This window comes from Mauremys mutica, chromosome 8 (assembly GCF_020497125.1).
Source record: "Mauremys mutica isolate MM-2020 ecotype Southern chromosome 8, ASM2049712v1, whole genome shotgun sequence".
In the NCBI taxonomy this organism is placed as follows: Eukaryota; Metazoa; Chordata; order Testudines; family Geoemydidae; genus Mauremys; species Mauremys mutica.
In genome coordinates this window covers 73,530,129-73,553,317 of record NC_059079.1, presented here as the reverse complement: position 1 = coordinate 73,553,317, position 23,189 = coordinate 73,530,129, and the positions used below count along the sequence as shown (strand labels likewise).

General features: G+C 45.8%; 1 protein-coding gene and 2 pseudogenes across 2 annotated transcripts in view; all 3 read left to right on the top strand.

Moving 5' to 3' along the window:
• Nucleotides 1-23,189, top strand: part of LOC123376146 — a 63,935-nt pseudogene that overhangs the window by 5,268 nt on the left and 35,478 nt on the right.
• The window catches only part of LOC123376145 (protocadherin beta-16-like), a 51,897-nt gene continuing 42,437 nt past the window's right edge, over nt 13,730-23,189 (top strand). The window contains exons 1-2 of one of the 2 annotated variants that reach the window (XM_045027938.1): nt 13,730-16,321; nt 18,142-18,358. In XM_045027938.1, the coding sequence (XP_044883873.1) occupies nt 13,856-16,321; nt 18,142-18,195 (2,520 nt within the window). In that variant the 5' untranslated portion in view covers nt 13,730-13,855 and the 3' untranslated portion in view covers nt 18,196-18,358. Of the gene's footprint in view, nt 16,322-18,141; nt 18,359-23,189 lie in introns of those variants that run through there. The other variant, XM_045027935.1, reaches the window with a different exon arrangement.
• Nucleotides 19,173-21,236, top strand: LOC123376147 (annotated as a pseudogene).

Here is a 23,189-nt window from a genome sequence, read left to right as displayed (position 1 = left end):
ATCTGTAGTTCCCGGGGTTCTCTTTCTTCCCTTTTTTAAATATGGGCACTATATTTGCCTCTTTCCAATCATCCAGGACCTCACCTGATCGCCACGAATTTTCAAAGATAATGGCCAATGGCTCTACAATCACATCAGCCAACTCCCTCAGCACCCTTGGATGCATTAGATCTGGACCCATGGACTTGTGCGCATCCAGCTTTTCTAAATAGTCCTTAACCTGTTCTTTCATTACTGTGGGCTGCTCACCTCCTCCCCATACTGTGTTGCCCAGTGCAGCAGTCTGGGAGCGGACCTTGTCTGTGAAGACCGAGGCAAAAAAAAAACATTGAGTACTTCAGCTTTTTCCACATTATCTGTCACTATGTTGCCTTCCCCATTCATTAAGGGTCCCACACTTTCCCTGACCTTCTTCTTGTTGCTAACATACCTGTAGAAACCCTTCTTGTTATCCTTCACATCCTTTGCTAACTCCAATTATGCCTTTGCTTTCCTGATTACACCCCTGCATGGTCTAGCAATATTTTTATATGCCTCCCTAGTCATATATGAGCTAGGCTGTGTTAGCCCATGAATAGTGGGTTTGTTGTTGCTGTTATTTAAAAACAGGGATTTTTTTTTTAAAACTGAGTCCTGAAATGAACGTGGGACCAGTGGAGTCCTCTAAGGACTGGAATGTCATCATCATGCTTCTTTCTGTTTTTCAGAAAGTGAGCATTAAAATTCTGTGCATCCCATAGTTCTGAAAGTTGGGTCTTGGTAAGGCTCTAGAGAAGAGTTATAGTAGTCAGGGTAGGAGAGATGAAGGCATTAATAGAGATTTTTCAAGAAAATTGAATGAAGCAGCGTGATGTTTGAGGACGATGGGTGAGGGGAGAATGATGATAGTAAGTTGCCAGTGCCCAGCTCTGAAATGAAGAAGGAGAAAGAAAGTTCTAAGTCATGGATGGTACCAAAATTTAGGACACTAAAGGCAAATAAATCTCAGAAGATTGAGGCTGACTGGAGGTTGCTCCTGTGGCCCAGAAAATTGAAAGGAATCCACTCCCCTGAATTTGTATCTGTATCTATAAAGTATTTTTTTTAATATTTGTAAATTACTATGGGATCCATTCTTACCATTAACGATTAAATAAAACGTGAGCCATCTTTCTGCTTTAGAGTGATCTCTGCTGATCTTCTTTGTGCATCCGAGATTAGTGTAAGAAATTAGGTTTATTTTGACTTCCATGAGAAATTTTTTTTCCTGATCCTTCTATGCTCCGAATAGAGATCTGCTCTTTCTACACACCTCACCAACAATGACCCGATAGCTTTTAAAAAAGGGGAATGGTCTGGCCAAAAAGGGATGCGCTTACCTCAAAAGATCTTTAGTTGGAGCTGTTAAAATTCAAACTTGATATTAAGAGTTTTTAAAGGCTAAAGAATAGACATAGTGAGTGAAAGACAATGGTCTTGTAAGAAAATAGCTTGAAAATGTGTGTCTGCAGAAGAGAATATATTTTCAAAGGAAAACCCCAGCTCAGGGGCTGAGAGCTATGTTCACAAGGTTTGATCGGGTGCAAAGGGAAGAAAATGCGACAGAGTATGACACAGAGGGTGAGAATCTTCCTATCCCACACTACACAGAGATGACCATGGCAGTGGAACTGCTCTGATTGCAGCCCCTGAGAGTCAAGGAAGAACGTGATCACCAGAAATGGATGGCAGAATTAGGGATCAGGGAGACTCAAGGAGCCCAGGATGCTGAGGAGAAAGCCCACTAGAGGCACATAGAATGAATAGCAGCAGTCAAGACCAAAGAAGAAGCCAAGGAAAAAAAACACTAAAGATGAAAGGCCAAGAAGATGAGGAAAAGGCACACAGGAGGCTGAGGAAAGGACACACAGGAGGCTGATGGAAGCTCAAGCAATGCAGCTCAGAATACTGAAGAAGCAAAAGGGGCTTTCCCACCCTTTGAGTATGCCCCCTTCTTCTCCACCCCCCAACACAAGGGAATGGGAGAAAGTCTGCATAATTTATAAAGAGGGTGACTCTCTTTATCAGAAAATACCTGTCTGCTTTGGAAAGACTATATAGGATGAACAGTATTCCAGAGAATAAACCAATTTCTATTATCTTAACCAGAATACCTGAGAAGGTGATCCAAGACTTTAATGATATAGAGGAGAGCGATGCTAAGGTGTACAAGAAATTTAAGGAAAATTACCCCTGACACCTATCGATTGAAGAAACTTCAGAATGACTAAATATCTCATATGTTTTTGCAAGAACAGGGGCCGCTAACAGGAAGTTTTGAGAGGGAGTTCTCCAGGTGAAGGAGGAGCAAATATGGGACCCTTGTGGTAAGTGGCTGTCTGTAGTGTGTGTTTGGGGGTTACTTGCTGTGTACTGAGCTTGTGTTTATCTGTCTGTCTGTTTGTTTGTTTTGTTTTGTTTGAAGGATCCAACTGTGGCTGGCAGTTGGAAGCTGTGAGCTTCTAAACAGGGTTTGAAATGTAGATGCCTCTGTTCATTGGCTAAGCCTTAGTCAGGGGGTGGGGCTATCAGGAAGGCCAGGGCTTTATAAAGCAGTGAGCCAGCGACCAGGGAGCTTTGCAACCAGGGGCTGCTAACAGGGAGTTTCAAGAGGGAGTTGGGAAGGGGCAAGGTACACTTGCCATTCTTTAAAACCTTTAAACTAAACTATAATCAAAACTTCTTGATTTAAACAAAAACTCTATCATTAACCTAGGTAGCTGTAGGAGAGAATGCAGGCAGAAGCCCAACAGCAGAGTGGGGGCTATCCTGTTTATTTCACTCAGTGTAGCATGTATGCTTACCTGTCCTTTGGGAAGGTGGTGTATGTGTGCATTTGGTGCAAGGAGCTCCTGGCCCTCAGAGACTGTGTACAGGCTTTGGAGGCCAGGAAGGCAGAACTGGAGGAGCTAAGGGAGGCAGAGAGGTATGTTGATGAGGCTTTCTGGGACACTCTAGATTTGTCCCACCTCTGGTCAGACAGCCCCTGTGTTGTTGAGGAGGATGAAAGGCTCAGGGAAGTACAGAAGTCAATGGGAGCAGAGGGAAACCCTCCCATAGCTGGTACTCTCCTTCCCAATGATGTTGGGGTATCCTCTCACACTGAGGTTACCTCTCCAGGGGAGGGAACTCCAGTCATTGGGAAAAGGCAGGTGTTAGTAATGGGAGATTTTGATCATTAGAAACATAGATGGCCGGGTTTGTGATGACTGGGAGAACCGTATGGTGACTTGCCTGCCTGGTGCGAAGGTTGTGGATCTCGAGGCATGTAGATAGACTTATGTGTAGTGCTGGGGAGGAGCCAGTGCCTGTGGTACATGTAGGTACCAATGACATAGGGAAGGGTAGGAGAGAGGTCATAGAATCATAGAATCATAGAACTTAAGATCAGAAGGGACCATTATGATCATCTAGTCTGACATCCCGCAAGATGCAGGCCACAAAAGCTGACCCACCCACTCCTGAAATAATTCTCTCCCTTGACTCAGATGTTGAAGTCCCCAAATCCTGACTTCAAGTAGCAGATAATCCTCCAGCAAGCGACCCCTGCCCCATGCTGCGGAGGAAGGCGAAAAATCTCCAGGGCCCCTGCCAATCTACCCTGGAGGAAAATTCCTTCCCGACCCCAAATATGGCTATCAGCTGAACCCCGAGAATGTGGGCAAGACTCTCGAGCCAGACACTCAGGAAAAAGACTTTCAATATCCCAACATTGACCCTCGGTACTAATTACCAGTGGTGGCACATTATTGACCTATTGACTAAATCACGTTATCCTATCAAACCATTCCCTCCATAAACTTATCAAGCTTAATCTTAAAGCCAGAGAGGTCCTTCGCCCCCACTGTTTCCCTCGGTAGGCTGTTCCAGAATTTCACTCCCCTGATGGTTAGAAACCTTCGTCTAATTTCAAGCCTAAACTTCCCGACTGCCAATTTATATCCATTTGTTCTCGTGTCCACATTAGTACTGAGCTGAAATAATTCCTCTCCCTCCCTGGTATTTATCCTTCTGATATATTTAAAGAGAGCAATCATATCTCCTCTCAACCTTCTTTTGGTTAAGGAAAACAAACCGAGCTCCTCAAGTCTCCTTTCATACGACAGGCTTTCCATTCCTCGGATCATTCTAGTGGCCCTTCTTTGTACCCATTCCAGTTTGAATTCATCCTTCTTAAACATGGGAGACCAAAACTGCACACAGTACTCCACCAAAACTGCACACAGTACTCCACCAAAACTGCATACAGTACTCCTGGAGGCCAAATTTAGGCTGCTAGGAAAGAGACTGAAATCCAGGACCTCTATGGTGGCATTCTCAGAAATGCTTCCAGTTCTGTGCACAGGTCCAGGTAAGCAGGCGGAGCTTCAGAGTCTCAATGTGTGGATGAGACAATGGTGTAGAGAGGAAGGAGATTTATTAGGAACTGGGGAAACTTTTGAGATGGGGGAGCCTATACAGGAAAGATAGGCTCCACTTAGACCAAAGTGGATCCAGACTGCTGGCACTTAACATTAAAAAGGTTGCAGAGCAGTTTTTAAACTAAGAGATGGGGAAAAGCCGATTGCTGCAGAGGAGTACGTGGATCGGACAGAGACTTCTCTTAGAGGAGAGTCTATTGATCGAAATTCTCTAGGAGAGGGTGGAAGGAGGAGACAATGGAAGAGGATAAAGTATGGGCCAGAGCAGATGAGAAACATTAACATAAAAAAGAATCTGATACATCAGAAAAGGGCAGATAAATAAACAGTGACAAGTTTTTAAAGTGCTTGTACACAAATGCTAGAAGTCTAAATAATAAGATGGGTGAACTAGAGTGCATCATGTTAAAGGAAGATATTGATATAGTAGGCATCACAGAAACCTGGTGAAGTGAGGACAATCAATGGGACACAATCATTCCAGGGTACAAAATATATCAGAAGGACAGAACAGGTCATGCGGGAGTGGGGAGTGGCACTATATGTGAAAGAAAATGTAGAATCAAATGAAGAAAAAATCTGAAATGAATATACGTGGTCCATAGAATCTCTGTGGATAGTAATTCCATGCTCTTATAAGAATATAACAGTAGGGATCTATTATCGACCACCTGACCAGGACAGGGATAGTGATGATGAAATGCTAAGGGAGATTAGAGAGGCTATCAAAATAAAGAACTCAATAATAGTGGTGGATTTCAGTTATCCCCATATTGACTGGGTACATATCACATCAGGACAAAATGCAGAGACAAAATTTCTCGATTACTTTAAATGACTGCTTCTTGGAGCAGCTGGTACAGGAACCCACAAGGGGAGAGACAATTCCCGATTTACTCCTGAGTGGAGCGCAGGATCTGGTCCAAGAGGTAACTATAACAGGACCTCTTGGAAATAGTGACCATAATATAACATTTAACATTCCCGTGGTGGGAAGAACACCTCAACAGCCCAACACTGTGACATTTAATTTCAGAAAGGGGAACTATGCAAAAATGAGAAGGTTAGTTAAACAGAAATTAAAAGGTACAGTGACTAGAGTGAAATCCCTGCAAGCTGCATGGACACTTTTCAAAGACACCAAATAGAGGCCCAACTTAAATGTATACTCCCAAATTAAAAAAAAAAGTAAAAGAACTAAAAAAGACCCACCATACCTTAACAACCATGTAAAGGAGGCAGTAAGAGATAAAAAGGCATCTTTTGAAAAGTGGAAGTCAAATCCTAGTGAGGTAAATGGAAAGGAGCACAAACACTGCCAAATTAAGTGTAAAAATGTAATAAGAAAAGCCAAAAAGGAGTTTGAAGAACAGCTAGCTAAAAACTCAAAAGGTGATAACAAAATGTTTTTTAAGTACATCAGAAGCAGGAAGCCTGCTAAACAAACAGTGGGGCTCCTGGACAATCGAGATACAAAAGGAGCACTTAAAGATGATAAAGTCATTACAGAGAAACTGAGGGTATGCCTATACTACTCGCCAGATCGGCGGGTAGTGTTCGATGTATCAGGGATCGATTTATCGCCTCTCATCTGGACGCGATAAATCAATCCGCTAATCGACGCCCGTACTCCACCTCAGCAGGAGGAGTAAGCGGAGTTGATGGGGGAGCCGCGACAGTTGACTCACCGCCATGAGGACGGCCAGGTAAGTCGAACTAAGATACTTGCGTATCTTAGGGTACGTCTTCACTACCGGCCGGATCGGCGGGTAGCAATCGATTTCTCGGGGATCGATATATCGCGTCTCATCTAGACGCAATATATCGATCCCCGAACGCGCTCCTGTCGACTCTGAAACTCCACCAACGCAAACGGCAGTAGCGGAGTCGACATGGGGAGCCGCGGACGTCGATCCCGCGCCGTGAGGACGGTAAGTAATTCGATCTAAGGTACTTCGACTTCAGCTATGCTATTCACGTACTGAAGTTGCGTATCTTAGATCGATCCCCCCAACAATGTAGACCTGCCCTTAGTTCGAACCCCCCATTAGTATAGCCCAAGCCTAAATGAATTATTTGCTTCAGTCTTCACGGCTGAGGATGTTAGTGAGATTCCCAAACCTGAACCATCCTTTGTAGGTGACAAATCTGAGGAATTGTCACAGATTGAAGTGTCACTAGAGGAGGTTCTGGAATTAATTGATAAACTTAACAGTAATAAGTCACCAGGACCAGATGGTGTTCACCCAAGAGTTCTGAAAGAACTCAAATGTGAAATTGTGGAACTAACAACTATGGTTTGTAACCTGTCCTTTAAATCAGCTTCTGTACCCACTGACTGGGATATAGCTAATGTAATGCCAATATTTAAAGACGGCTCTAGAGGTGATCCTGGCAATTACAGACCGGTAAGTCTAACGTCCATACCAGGCAAATTAGTTGAAACAATAGTAAAGAATAAAATTGTCAGACACATAGAAGAATATAACTTGTTGGATAAAAGTCAACATGGTTTCTGTAAAGGAAAATCATGTCTTACTCATCTGTTAGAGTTCTTTGACAGGGTCAACAAACGTGTGTACAAGGAGGTTCCAGTGGACATAGTGTATTTAGATTTACAGAAAGCCTTTGACAAGGTCCCTCACCAAAGGCTCTTACATAAACTGTCATGGATAAGAGGGAAGATCCTTTCATGGATTGAGAACTGGTTAAAAGACAGGGAACAAAGGGTAGGAATAAATGGTAAATGTTCAGAATGGAGAGGGGTAACTAGTGGTGTTCCCCAAGGGTCAGTCCTAGGACCAGTCCTATTCAACTTATTCATAAATGATCTGGAGAAAGAGGTAAACAGTGAGGTGGCAAAGTCTGCAGATGATACTGAACTGCTCAAGATAGTTAAGACCAAAGCAGACTGTGAAGAACTTCAAAAAGATCTCACAAAAATAAGTAATTAGGCAACAAAATGGCAAATGAAATTTAATGTGTATAAATGTAAAGTAATGCACATTGGAAAAAATAACCCCAACTATACATACAATATGATGGGGGCTTATTTAACAGCAATGAATCAGGAAAGAGATCTTGGAGTTATCATGGATAGTTCTCTGAAGACGTCCACGCAGTGTGCAGCGGCAGTCAAAAAAGCAAACAGGATGTTAGGAATCATTCAAAAAAGGGATAGAGAATAAGATGGAGAATATCTTATTGCCTTTATATAAATCCATGGTACACCCATATCTTGAATACTGCGTACAGATGTGGTCTCAAAGATATACTGGCATTAGAAGAGGTTCAGAGAAGGGCAATTAAAATCATTAGGGGATGGAATGGGTCCCATATGAGGAGAGATTAAAGAGGCTAGGACTTTTCATCTTGGAAAAGAGGAGACTAAGTGGGGATATGATAGAGGTATATAAAGACATGAGTGGTGTGGAGAAAGTGAATAAGGAAAAGTTATTTACTTGTTCCCATAATATAAGAATTAGGGGGCACCAAATGAAATTAATGGGCAGCAGGTTAAAACAAATAAAAGGAAGTTCTTCTCACAGTGCAACTGTGGAACTCCTTGCCTGAGGAGGTTGTGAAGGCTAAGACTATAACAGGGTTTAAAAGAGAACTAGATAAATTCATGGAGGTTAAGTCCATTAATGCCTATTAGGCAGGATAGGTAAGAAATGGTGTCCCTAGCCTCTGTTTGTCAGAGGGTGGAGATGGATTGCAGGAGAGAGATCACTTGATCATTACCTGGTAGGTTCACTCCCTCTGGGGCACCTGGTATTGGTCACTGTCAGTAGACAGGATTCTGGTCTGAATGGACCTTTGGTCTGAACCAGTATGGCGTTTCTTATGTTCTTATGTTGAATATGTACCTAAAAGATGTAATTTTATGAGAAAATGGAGAATGGGAGTGCGCGCTGAAGGTAATTATGGAAAACTGATCTGATGGCCCAGGAGCAAATGTTATGGATAGTTACAGATGAGGTAAAGGCAGCCATCTGTGACAGAAAACAAAACCCTTCACCATTTTTGAGGCTGCATAAATTGCTGATGAAAATGTTGAATCGAGGGCCCATCAGAGGCACAAATCCCAGGGGAATTAAAATCCCCATGACATCCTGGTGAAGAGGGGATTGGAAATAAACCTAACCCCAACTTTGATTAAAAAAACCCTCTAGAGTCAAGGATTTAGAATCCCCTACCAAAAGGGAAGACAAGTATTCTGTCATCACTATGGGGCTCCAGCCAGATAAAACCGAAATGCCTGAGGCTCAAGGGAACCCCATGATCTCTGCCCAGCACCCCGGTGAATACCACCACCGTTGCTTCAGAGGTATTTGTGGAGCAAGAGGAAATCCTAGTGAACTATATTAGGACTGGATCTTGGGAGGGTAGTGAAGAATTTATTAAAAATGCAAAGGTAAATGGCATAGATTGTTAGGGCTGGAGGGACACAGCAGCCCATGTCACTTTGATCAGGGAAAGTTTGGTGAGGTGAGGGAGACAGAATTCCTGGTAAACACTTAAATGTATTAGCTTTGGCCAAATTCCCCTAGTTTTGCAGCACTTCATTGATTTTAGAAGGGTAAATGCCATCACCTAACCCTGCTCCTTACCCCACACCCAGGACAGAAGACCTACTGGATCTATTGGGGAGTAAAAAGTACATCAATAATCTGAATTTAATTTAAGGGTATAGGCCAGAAGTGGGCAAACTACAGCCCAGGGGCCTCATCCAGCCCTACAGACATTTTAATGCAGTCCTCGAGCTCCCAATGGGGAGCAGGGTCCTGGGCTTGCCCCACTCTGCTCAGCTTCCAGAAGCAGCATCATTCCCCCCTCCAGCTCCTATGCATAGGGGCAGCTAGGGGGCTCTGCACACTGCCCCTAGTGCTGCCCCCACAGCTCCCATTGGCCATTGGGGTGGCGCCTGCCGACAGGGCAGTGCACAGAGCTGCCTGGCCATGTCGGAGCCGGAGGAGGGACATGCCACTGCTTCTGGGAGCTGCTTGAGGTAAGCACCACCCGGAGCCTGCACCCCTGACACCTGTGCTTCAACCCCCTGCCCCTGCCCCAGCCCTGATCCCCCTCCCACCAGTCAAACTCCTCAGTCCCTGCCTGGAGCATCCTCCTGCACTCCCAACCCCTCATTCCCAGCCCCACCACCCAGCCCAACTCCCTGTCTCAGTCCAGAGCCCCCCAGCTTTCATAGTGGAATCTGATCTATATGGATGTGGGGGCTACCTTTCAAAGGCTAATCCAGGGGTCTCAAACATGCGGCCCGCGGGCCGCATGCGGCCCGCGGAGCTCTTCCCTGCGGCCCGCGGAGCTCCCCAGGGCCGCCCAGAGGGGGGGGCAAAGGGGGCAATTTGCCCCAGGCCCCGGGCTCCACAGGGGCCCCCAAGAGAAAAGCGGAGGCTCCCGCCTCCGCCCCTCTCCTGGAGCCTTTCCCTCCCCCCCTTACCCCCCCCTCTTACCCGAGCGCGTCTCCGTCCGAGCGCCTGAGCCCCGCCCCGATCCGAGCCGCGTGGGGAGGGGGCGGGGCTGGGAGCTCTGGGCTGAGCGCTGCGCTCGGCGTGGAGCTCACAGCCCCGCCCCCTCACCACGCGGCTCTGAGCGGGATGAAGCTCAGGCCTCGCCGGAGACGCGCTCGGGTAAGGGGGGGGGAAGCGGGAGCCGCCGGGGCCGGGCCGTGGCGGGGGGAAGGGAAGCGAGACCCGCCGGGCCGGGCCGGGGGGTGGGGGAGGGAAGCGAGAACTGCCGGGGCCGGGCCGGGCCGGGGGGTGGGGGAGGGAAGCGAGACTCGCCGGGGCCGGGCCGGGGGTGGGGAAGGGAAGCGAGACCTGCCGGGGCCGGGCCGGGGGGTGGGGGAGGGAAGCGGGACCGGCCGGGGCCGGGGTGGGAAGCGGGACCGGCCGGGGCCGGGGTGGGAAGCGGGACCGGCTGCCGCCGAAGCGCAGCCCGGTCTTCGGCGGTGGGGGGCCCCTTCTGTTCCGGGACCCGCCGCCTAAGTGCCCCGCCGCCAAGCCACCAAACAGCTGTTGGTGGCGCTTAGCACTTTCCAGGAGGGAGGGGGGAGGAGCGGGGAGCCGCGCGCTTAGGGGAGGAGGTGGAGAAGAGACAGGGCAGGGGCGGGGCCTCATGGAAGGGGTGGATTGGGGGTGGGGCCAGGGGCAGCAAGGGGGCGTGTCAGTGATGCGGCCCTCGGGCCAATGCACTAGTCCTCATGCGGCCCTCGGGGTCATTTGAGTTTGAGATCCCTGGGCTAATCAAAGAATTGCTGCAAAACTAGGGGACTATTGCTCCCTCCTTTCCCTGACACTATTCCCCTGTATTCAGTACCGAAGCTGACACTTCATGCTCATAATTGAGAAAGTTACTAGAAGCTGTATCTAAGAGTAGAATCATATTTTCAAGTATCTGTGCCACATACTCAGAAAGGAAGATATTTTCATAGCATCTCTGTGGCTCCCTCAATCATATTATTGCAAGAAGAACTGAAATAAATGTAGATATAGTTAAGTGGAAAAATCAAAGTAATAACGTTATCCAATGAAAACAATTTAATAGAATCAATTATTTTAGTGGCGACGCTGTTGACCATAGACCAGCACATCCTTTAGCCATATGAATTAGAAAGCAATATTCACGCTAAATCGAAGGACAAACCATCTTAGCTGTTCTGGAGGAATAGCTGAATATGGTGTAAGGATGTTTTAAATGCATTCAGGGAGAGCAATTAATAGCCGAATTACTCGCAATTAAGGTACAATATTGGACGCCAAGAAAATGGCCGGAAAGCACCGTGGTTGCTTTAAAAAGACTCTTGTGTTTTGTTGGAGTAAAATGGCGTGTTAGGTATCAAGCGGATCTATGAAAAGGCAGGTAGCCTAGTTTATTCTCTAGCTGTGTGTGTGCCGGGCGCAATCCGAAACAATTCCGTGTTCTTTAGCTGTGGACATAGAAAGTGTTTCCTTTGTCACCAATATTGCGAAGGAATTAGGGGCTGCTGTTAGCCAGCTGTCCGCTCCTAAGGTCCGCATTGTTTCTGAAGGGATCATTCAGCTGAATCTAAACACCCGGGATATGCCAATAAAAGAGAAACTGGACCGAGAGAAAATCTGGCCGGAAAGTGAGATCTGTAAAATATTCTTGGAAATCCCATTGTCTCCAGTCCAAGCGTACGTGATGGATGTTTCTTACATAAACGATCATTCCTCTCTGTTCCGTCCCCGAAAACGCAATGCTTGTACAGATGCCGGAAACCACATCCGTTGGGTCTGACTTTCCTCTGGACAGTGCCCAGGATTTAGCTGTGGGAGGGAATAGCCTCCAGATCTACACGCTGAGCTCCGATGAGCTTTTCTCCGTAGCTCTCAGGGTTAACGAGGGTGGCTTTACATGCTCAGAGCTGGTACTACAGAAGCATTTAGACCGGGACGAGAAGCAGGAGATTAGTTTAGCTGCAACCAATGGGGATTCTCCACCCAGATCTGGCACAGGCCAGGTTTGCGTTATAGTCCGGGATAGCAATGATAACATCCTTGTCCTTTACTCGCGCGATTTACTAAACCCGTCTTCCGGGAAACAGCCCCATTGACCAGTAAATCAGAAAGATTTACTACACTCTGCCACTGGAGCAAGACCAATCTGCGGAAGGGTGGATTTTGAGAAAGCTAAAAGTTACCAGATGGAGCGTAGCGCCACAGACAACAGGGGTCTGTTTGCTTATGGCAAAGTCCTCGTGGAGGTTCTGAATGTGAATGACAACCCGCCGGAGATAGCATTCACATCCTTCACCAGCCCTATCCCCGAGGAGTCCCCCCAAGGACAGTGGTGGCCCTGTCAGTGTCAGATACGCTGATTCCATGGACAGGGGGAATTTTGCTCATCGGAATTTTGTCCGCTGAGCTGCGGACTGCAACGGCTTTGGACCGGGAGAGAACATCGGAATATAAATACAACCATGTCTGTTATGGACTCAGGGACGCCCAGCCTAACCACTCACGTATCGGAGGACATCGTCTCCACGCAGATATCGGGCATTTAATGACAATTCTCTAAAATTTAACCAGACATCCTACACTATATACTTGACGGAAAACATCGCCCCAGCTGTACTGATTGGCAATGTAAATGCTGTTGATTTAGAGTCAAAGCGGAAGGCCAAAATGAAATATTCCTTAGTGCAGAGTCTGTCTTATATCTCCATAAATTTTGAAAATAGTAATATGTATGTTCTCAGAACCCTGGAGAAGAGGTAAAAAGGTAAGAGATTGCCAGGTTGCAGGGAGAGTGGCGGGTGGCAGCTGTGAAGTCCATGAGGGGCTGAAGTCATCATCTGAGTTGTTGCAATTGATAAAAATGACAAAGCCCTGTGCATTTTATACCGTCTGCAGAACAGCACCTCCACCCTGGTTCTGAGAGCAACGGAGGCGAGTTACGTTGTGGCTAAGGTGGAGACATTTATTCTGGTCAGAATTTTTGGCTTTCCTGTGGACTGATGAAGGTCACAGACCCGGATCACTGTCGGGCTCAAAATGGAGAAGTAAAGACCGACAGACCAATTACGGAGAAAGATCACGTTAAACCAAAATTATTTGTTATCTAAACAATGGACACCTGCCCTAATCCAGTGCTGCTACGCTAAATATACTGCTAGTGGATGGGTTTTCAGATGCGCATATACATGTGTAGGTACGTAAGAGGAGCCGCTTGGCATATTAAATATAAATATATACTTAGACTGAAATTGGCTTCGCCAGAACTACATATCTGATGGTTGATCAACAGTGAGTTCGGGTTTATCAGGCCTCAGTTTCCTAGTTTTCTTGTTAAGGACCCAAATAAAGAAGGGAATTATAGGACTTCGGTGCGTACCCAAGAAATCGCTAACTTCGCGGAAGAAACAGAAGCAACGGAACACATGAGATAATTGCATCGAGGTGTTTTATGGTATTTACCTGTGGAGAAAAAACGTTCTGGGATGTTGGATAAGAAAGGATGTGGAAGTATCAGAATCAATTTTATTTCTCTATTAATTTATAACTCTCTCGTATAATGGGAAATAACCTAGGTTAAGACTTTTCTATCTGTGAAATATTATAATCACAAATTGTACTTAAAAGAGAAATCTTTGCCATGCAGAGAGTAACTACACGCAATAAGTTTACACTGTAAAACGATGGATGTCTTATTTTAGTTGAGCCACGAGGTGGCGATATTGCCAAAGACGGTGCTGAAAATAATAGCTTTTCAGACTCCATCAGCCCTCAGTGGAAACTGCATCTGAATCCAGACAACAACGGCTCTGAGCCGGGAACAAGTGACAAAGGATTACAGGGAAAGGGCGGCTGGAACAATTACAAATGTAGTCAACATTGAAGGACAAATCGTTTTCCCACTAGCACAACATATGAATGGCTGCAGCAGCTTGGCAGAGAGGCCTGTGTTTCAAATCTGACCCGGGAATGGCTGGCGGAATGGAGAATCGCTCCAGGAAAAGGCAAGTTCTGTCTTTCTTTCTGTGTCTCTGTGTGTCCCTGGGGGCGTGTGAGATGATCCGCTATTCTGTGCCCGAAGAGAAGAAAAGCGGGTCCCTAGTTGCAAATATTGCAAAGGATCTGAAATTGGATGTAGGGAAATTGTCTGGTCGCAGTGCCCGGCTGGTTTCTAAAAGCAGCAAGCAATATTTTGAGCTGAACACACGCTCCGGGGATGTGATAATAAAGGAGAAAATAGACCGCGAGGATCTGTGCGGACAGAGCGACCCGTGTTTGCTGCAATTCGAAATTGTGTTGGAAAATCCACTGCAACTGTACCGAATAGAGGTACAGATCGAAGATGTAAATGACAATTCCCCTAATTTCTCTAAAAATGAATTCGTTTTTAAAATACCTGAACAGATCCCCATAAACACCCGCTTCCCCTTGGAAGGAGCACAAGATTCAGACATAGGAACAAACGGCATCCAGAGCTACGTAATAAACCCCAATGAGCATTTCCGTCTGGATGTACAAACCCTGGACACTGACGGCAGTAAATACGCGGAGTTGGTGCTAGAGAAACAATTAGATCGGGAGGAACAGGCGCAGTTGATGCTGATTCTCACAGCTGCCGATGGGGGCCTGCCACAGAGAACCGGCACAGCCCAAATACGCGTTAATGTGCTGGACAGCAACGATAACTTCCCGCAGTTTAGTCAGTCGGTGTACAAGATGCAGTTAATGGAAAATAGTCCTAAAGGTACTTTGGTCACTACGGTTGAAGCCAGTGATTTGGATCAAGGTTCAAATGCAGAAATCACCTATTCATTCAGGCAAGTCCCTGACAGAGTCCTCAAGTTATTCAAATTAAATCAATTATCTGGAGAAATAACTGTTTTGGGAATAATTGACTATGAAGAAAGAAGCAATTATGAGATGAACATCCAGGCCACGGATGGCGGGGGTTTATCTGCGCACTGCAAAGTCCTGCTACAGATCAAGGACATGAATGACAACACCCCGGAAGTGACGCTATCATCCCTCACCAGCGCCATACCCGAGGACTCGTCCCCTGAGACAGTGGTGGCCCTGTTCAGTGTGAGAGACCGAGACTTCGGGGACAATGGCAGAACGCTCTGCTCCATTCAGGACAATGTCCCATTTGCTTTAAAATCGACTCTGAAGGATTATTACGAGCTTGTTACACAAAAGCCCCTGGACCGAGAGAAAGTGCCTGAGTATAACATAACCATCACAGCCACAGACCGGGGCACTCCGAGGCTCACCTCAGTGAGGATCATCCGAGTTCAGCTCTCGGATATTAATGACAACCCCCCTGTGTTTAATGAAAGTTCATACGTCATGTACCTGAAGGAGAACAACCCCCCGGGCCTGTTGATTGGAACTGTCCGTGCTGCTGACCTAGACACAGAGCAGAATGCCAAAGTGACGTATTCGGCATTGCCTGACTTCCCCTTCTCTTCCTTCATCTCCATAAACTCCGAGAACGGGAACGTGTACGCGCTGCAGTCTCTGGATTATGAGCAAACGAGGGATTTCCAGGTTACAGTGAGAGCTGCAGATGGCGGGTCCCCGCAACTGAGCTCTGAAGTCATTGTCCGAGTTGTGATAATTGACGAAAATGACAACGCCCCCTTCATTTTATACCCTCTGCAGAACAGCAGCGTCCCCGCTAATGACCTGGTTCCCAGATCGGCGGAGGCCGGTTACCTGGTGACGAAGGTGGTGGCTGTGGATGGAGACTCCGGTCAGAATTCTTGGCTTTCCTACCAGCTGCTCAAGGCCACAGACCCAAGTCTCTTCGCTGTGGGACTCCAAACCGGGGAAGTAAAAACCAGCAGGCCTATAACGAGCCCGGACTCTGTGAAACAGAAACTTATCGTCCTGGTTAGAGACAACGGAGAGCCGCCCAGATCCACCACCTCGACGCTTAATGTGCTTCTGGTGGATGGGTTTTCAGACGCCTACATGCAGTTACTGGATGTACCACAAGAGGAAGAGCAGCAGGATACGTTAACCCTGTATCTAGTCATTTCTTTGTCTTTCATTTCATTCCTTTTTCTGGTTTCTCTGGTAACGATTATTGCCATCCGGCTGTACAAGACAAGGCAATGCCGAGAGCAGTATGTTCCATCGTCCAGGAACTTTTATAGTGACCGCAACTTCCCCACAAATCCTGCGGAGACGAGCGGCACTGGGACTCTGCCTCGATCTTATTGTTATGAGGTTTGCTTGACAACTGGGTCTGGTACCAGCGAATTTAAATTTCTCAGGCCGCTGATACCGTCTCTACCCGCTGACCCCAGCGTTGCAGGAGGGTCCAATTTTGACTCGCAGATTAACTCTCAGCTAAAAGAGGAGAAAGAATCGGTGAGAGAGGTGAGTGCTTATTTCACTCTATTTGCATCAATACCTTGCTTGAATATGTTTGTTGCTACTGCTCTGAAAATTACTTACATAAATGTCTAGAGATTATATTTTCGTATGGAGCTTTTTCTGTAGTTTATTGTTCATCTTCTACACTTGCATCATGTTCAAGTTCATGTAATTCCACTTAAGTAGTTTTCTATGCTGTTCCCCGACCCCCAAAAATAGATGATTTATCAAAGTCCTACATCGGTCTCTGTGCAGAATCTCTTATCTCTGCAAAGGAAGATTGAAGCTTGTTTTAGGGAATTTTTTTAAGTGATTGTTTATGGTAGCACCGGAATTATGTGATCTAGATAATGTTCTGCATGGGGCTCTCGGGAATCTGAAATGTTACAAAGAATCTGAGTCTGCCCTTGCTTCTTCAGTTGTGTTTTCGGACGGTGAATCTATATGAGGTGCGAGTTGCCGGGCTACTGCGTGAATGTGAAATGACTGAGATCAGGGAAACGTTAAACTAAAATAGCTTTATCTAAAGAAATGTAAATTGCGCTTTATTTGTCCATCAAACCCTTTGCAATGGGAGTAGCCAGCAGTGGCTGCGGTTTCACAGTGGGAGGAAGAGGCAATGTTTACTTAAATCCTATGGAATCACCGTCATTTACAGCTTCTGGAGTTTATGAACCCATAGCAATCAACACTGATATGAAAGACCCCTATTACATGCATACCAGTGATGGCAGCTGATGGCATCGATATATTTGCAGATAGCAAGTCATTGTCCAAGTTATTATTTGATTAGAATGACGACGGCCCCTTCATTTTACACCGTCTTTAGAACAGCCGGCGCCTTAAAGACCTAGTTCGCACAGCAACGGGGGAAACTTACTTTGTCACTAAGGTACATGGAGATTCTAGTCAGAATTCTTGGCTTTCCTAGGAACTGCTTAAAGTCACATACCCAGGTCTCTTGACTGTCGGACTCCAAAATGGAGAAGGAAAGACCGAGAGATCAATTACGGAGCGAGACCACATTAAGCCAAAATTAGTTACCATTGTTAAAGACAAGGGACACATACCCTGCTCCACTGCTGCGACGCCAAATATACTGCTAGTGGATGTGTTTTCATATGTGCCTATGAGAGTCAATGACTCAGTGACGTAGTACGGAAGAGGCGCAGGATGGCATGTTAAATATATACCGGTAGTTAGTGATGTGTTTCGCTTCAACTTCATGTCCTTTTCTTGTTTCTGCTGTGGTCTGTACTGCCATAAATACATAAGACAAGAAAATCAGTGGAAAGATACATGTCTGCTTCTTCCAGTTGCCACGGGAGACCCATTTTGTTGTATAATTGTGTAGAAGCCAGAACTGGATCCCTTCCCCAGAGCTACATATGTGATATTTGTTTAACCACCGGGTCGATCACCCATTAGTTCGTTTCTTAAGCCGCAGGTTCCTTGTTTTCCTGATTAGCACCATTCTAGGCGAGAGAATCATAAGACTTTAGTGGATTTTCAGGTAACCTCGTGGACGTAAGAGAAGTGATGACACAGGTGAGCGAATTGCATTGACTTGTTTTACATATTTAGCTATGGAAAATAAAAGTGCTGGGATATGAGAGAGGGAAACAGATTGTGGAAGTATCACAAGTCGGATTATTTTTCTAATACTTTATAACTATTTCCCGTTTAATGGGAAATAACCTCGGTTAACTACGTCCTTACTTTGAAATATTTGAAACACAATGTGTACATAAGAAAGAGAAAACTTTACTATGCAGATAATAGTTGGGCACAGTAAATTAACAATTTGAGATGTATTGTTCTAGCCTCTCCGATTTAATGACCGGTTCCCAGATCGGCGAAGGCGGGCTACCTTGTGACCAAGGTGGTGGCTGTAGATGAAGATTCTGGTCAGAATTCTTGTCGTTCCCACCAGCTGCTGAAGGCCACGGACCCAGGTCTCTTTACTGTCGAACTCCAAAATGGAGAAGGAAAAACCACGATGCCAATTAGGGAGCGAGACTCCTTTAAGCAAAAACTAGATATCAGGGTTAAAGACAATATACACCTGCTGCCCCAATTTGCCACTGCGACGCTAAATATACTGCTAGTGGATGGGTTTTCAGATGTGTATCTGCAATTCAGTGACATAACTGCGAAAGAGGAACATGATGAGATATTAAATATATACTTAATAATTTCTTTGGCGTCAGGTTCATTTTTTTCTTTTTCTTCCTGCTGTGGCCTGTATTGCCATAAAATACATAAGACTAGAAAGGAGAAAGATACATGTCTGCTTGTAGATGACAAGACTCCATTGCTTCCCCAGAATTATATATATCATGGTTGCTTAACCACTAGGTCGATCACTAGTTAGTTGTAGTTTATTAGGCCTCAGTTTCATAGATTTCCTGTTGAGCGCCATACTAGGCACGGGAATTATAGGATTTAGGGAGTCCTAAAATATCGCTAAGATAGTGGACCGAAAGAGAAGCGATGGCACAGGTGAGCGAATTGTAGTAACTTATTTACTTAGCTAGCTGTGAAGAATAAAAGTCTTGGGACGTGAGAGAAGAAAATGTGTTGTGGAAAGATAATTCAATGACTATTATATAATTTTGCAACTCTCCGCCTCCTCTAATCGGTAATAATCTACCTTAACATCTCATAGTTGTTACAGTGAGATGTTATAAACAGAATCTGTACATTAAAGAGAAATCTTTGCTATGCAGATAGTAACTGCACATAAATTTACAGTCTAAATATCATAGGATGTCTTATTTTAGTTGAGCCACGAGGTGGCGATATTGGCAAACATGATGCTGAAAACCAGTGAAAGCTGCACTCCAAACGGCAATGGGTCTGCGCCAGGAACGGATGACAAAGGATTACAGGGAAAGGGCGGCTGAATAATTACAATTAAAGTCAATATTGGGAGACAAATCGTTTTCCCTCTAGCACAACATATGAATGGCTGCAGCAGCTTTGCAGAGAGGCCTATGTTTCAAATCTGACCCGGGAATGGCTGGCGGAATGGAGAATCGCTCCAGGAAAAGGCAAGGTCTGTCTTTCTTTCTGTGTCTCTGTGTGTCCTTGGGGGCGTGTGAGACGATCCGCTATTCTGTGCCCGAAGAGAAGAAAAGCGGGTCCCTAGTTGCTAATGTTGCAAAGGATTTGAAACTGGATGTAGGGAAATTGTCTGGTCGCAGTGCCCGGCTGGTTTCTAAAAGCAGCAAGCAATATTTTGAGCTGAACACAAGCTCCGGGGATGTGATAATAAAGGAGAAAATAGACCGTGAGGATCTGTGCGGACAGAGCGATCCGTGCTTGCTGCAATTCGAATTTGTGTTGGAAAATCCATTGCAGCTGTACAGAATAGAGGTGCAGCTAGATGATGTGAATGACAATAACCCTAAATTCTCTAAAAATGAATTCCCTTTGGAGCTGCCTGAACTGCTCCCCGTAAATAGCCGCTTCCCCGTAGAAAGGGCCCAAGATTCAGACATAGGAACAAACGGCATCCAGAGTTACGCAATCAGCTCTAATGAGCACTTCAGCCTGGATGTGCATTCCGAGCGGGACGGCAGTAAATACGCGGAGCTGGTATTAGAGAAACAATTAGATCGGGAGGAACAGGCGCAGTTGATGCTGCTTCTCACAGCTGCGGATGGGGGGCTGCCACAGAGAACCGGCACAGCCCGAATACGCGTTAACGTGCTGGACAACAACGATAACTTCCCGCAGTTTAGTCAGTCAGTGTACAAAGTGCAGTTAATGGAAAATAGTCCTAAAGGTACTTTGGTCACTAGGGTTGAAGCCAGTGATTTGGATCAAGGTTCAAATGCAGAAATCACCTATTCATTCGGGCAGGTCCCTGACAGAATCCTCAAGTTATTCAAATTAAACCAATTATCCGGAGAAATAACTGTTTTGGGAAGAATTGACTACGAAGAAAGAAGCAGTTATGAAATGAACATCCAGGCCACGGATGGCGGGGGTTTATATGCGCACTGCAAAGTCCTGCTACAGATCAAGGACATGAATGATAACAGTCCGGAAGTGACGCTGACATCCCTCACCAGCACCATACCCGAGGACTCGTCCCCTGAGACAGTGGTGGCCCTGTTCAGTGTGAGAGACCGAGACTCCGGAGACAATGGCAGAACGCTCTGCTCCATTCAGGACAATGTCCCATTTGCTTTAAAATCGACTCTGAAGGATTATTACGAGCTTGTTACACAAAAGCCCCTGGACCGAGAGAAAGTGCCTGAGTATAACATAACCATCACAGCCACAGACCGGGGCACTCCCAGGCTCACCTCAGTGAGGATCATCCGAGTTCAGATCTCGGATATTAATGACAACCCCCCTGTGTTTAATGAAAGTTCATACGTCATGTACCTGAAGGAGAACAACCCCCCGGGCCTGTTGATTGGAACTGTCCGTGCTGCTGACCTAGACACAGAGCAGAATGCCAAAGTGACGTATTCGGCATTGCCTGGCAACATCGGTGACCTCCCCTTCTCCTCCTCCATCTCCATAAACTCCGAGAACGGGAACGTGTTCGCGCTGCAGTCTCTGGATTATGAGCAAACGAGGGATTTCCAGGTTACAGTGAGAGCTGCAGATGGCGGGTCCCCGCCACTGAGCTCTGAAGTCATTGTCCGAGTTGTGATAATTGACGAAAATGACAACGCCCCCTTCATTTTATACCCTCTGCAGAACAGCAGCGTCCCCGCTAATGACCTGGTTCCCAGGTCGGCGGAGGCGGGTTACCTGGTGACGAAGGTGGTGGCTGTGGATGGAGACTCCGGTCAGAATTCTTGGCTTTCCTACCAGCTGCTCAAGGCCACAGACCCAAGTCTCTTCGCTGTGAGACTCCAAACCGGGGAAGTAAAAACCAGCAGGCCTATAACGAGCCCGGACTCTGTGAAACAGAAACTTATCGTCCTGGTTACAGACAACGGAGAGCCGCCCAGATCCACCACCTCGACGCTTAATGTGCTTCTGGTGGATGGGTTTTCAGACGCCTACATGCAGTTACTGGATGTACCACAAGAGGAAGAGCAGCAGGATACGTTAACCCTGTATCTAGTCATTTCTTTGTCTTTCATTTCATTCCTTTTTCTGGTTTCTGTGGTAACGATTATTGCCATCCGGCTGTACAAGACAAGGCAGTGCCGAGAGCAGTATGTTCCATCGTCCAGGAACTTTTATAGTGACCGCAACTTCCCCACAAATCCTGCGGAGACGAGCGGCACTGGGACTCTGCCTCAATCTTATTGTTATGAGGTTTGCTTGACAACTGGGTCTGGTACCAGCGAATTTAAATTTCTCAGGCCGCTGATACCGTCTCTACCCGCTGACCCCAGCGTTGCAGGAGGGTCCAATTTTGACTCGCAGATTAACTCTCAGCTAAAGGAGGAGAAAGAATCGGTGAGAGAGGTGAGTGCTTATTTCACTCAATTTGCATCAATACCTTGCTTGAATATGTTTGTTGCTACTGCTCTGAAAATTACTTACATAAATGTCTAGAGATTATATTTTCGTATGGAGCTTTTTCTGTAGTTTATTGTTCATCTTCTACACTTGCATCATGTTCAAGTTCATGTAATTCCACTTAAGTAGTTTTCTATGCTGTTCCCCCACCCCCAAAAATAGATGATTTATCAAAGTCCTACATCGGTCTCTGTGCAGAATCTCTTATCTCTGCAAAGGAAGATTGAAGCTTGTCTTAGGGAATTTTTTTAAGTGATTGTTTATGGTAGCACCGGAATTATGTGATCTAGATAATGTTCTGCATGGGGCTCTCGGGAATCTGAAATGTTACAAAGAATCTGAGTCTGCCCTTGCTTCTTCAGTTGTGTTTTCGGACGGTGAATCTATATGAGGTGCGAGTTGCCGGGCTACTGCGTGAATGTGAAATGACTGAGATCAGGGAAACGTTAAACTAAAATAGCTTTATCTAAAGAAATGTAAATTGCGCTTTATTTGTCCATCAAACCCTTTGCAATGGGAGTAGCCAGCAGTGGCTGCGGTTTCACAGTGGGAGGAAGAGGCAATGTTTACTTAAATCCTATGGAATCACCGTCATTTACAGCTTCTGGAGTTTATGAACCCATAGCAATCAACACTGATATGAAAGACCCCTATTACATGCATACCAGTGATGGCAGCTGATGGCATCGATATATTTGCAGACAGCAAGTCATTGTCCAAGTTATTATTTGATTAGAATGACGACGGCCCCTTCATTTTACACCGTCTTTAGAACAGCCGGCCCCTTAGAGACCTAGTTCGCACAGCAACGGGGGAAACTTACTTTGTCACTAAGGTACATGGAGATTCTAGTCAGAATTCTTGGCTTTCCTAGGAACTGCTTAAAGTCACATACCCAGGTCTCTTGACTGTCGGACTCCAAAATGGAGAAGGAAAGACCGAGAGATCAATTACGGAGCGAGACCACATTAAGCCAAAATTAGTTACCATTGTTAAAGACAAGGGACACATACCCTGCTCCACTGCTGCGACGCCAAATATACTGCTAGTGGATGTGTTTTCATATGTGCCTATGAGAGTCAATGACTCAGTGACGTAGTACGGAAGAGGCGCAGGATGGCATGTTAAATATATACCGGTAGTTAGTGATGTGTTTCGCTTCAACTTCATTTCCTTTTCTTGTTTCTGCTGTGGTCTGTACTGCCATAAAATACATAAGACAAGAAAATCAGTGGAAAGATACATGTCTGCTTCTTCCAGTTGCCACGGGAGACCCATTTTGTTGTATAATTGTGTAGAAGCCAGAACTGGATCCCTTCCCCAGAGCTACATATGTGATATTTGTTTAACCACCGGGTCGATCACCCATTAGTTC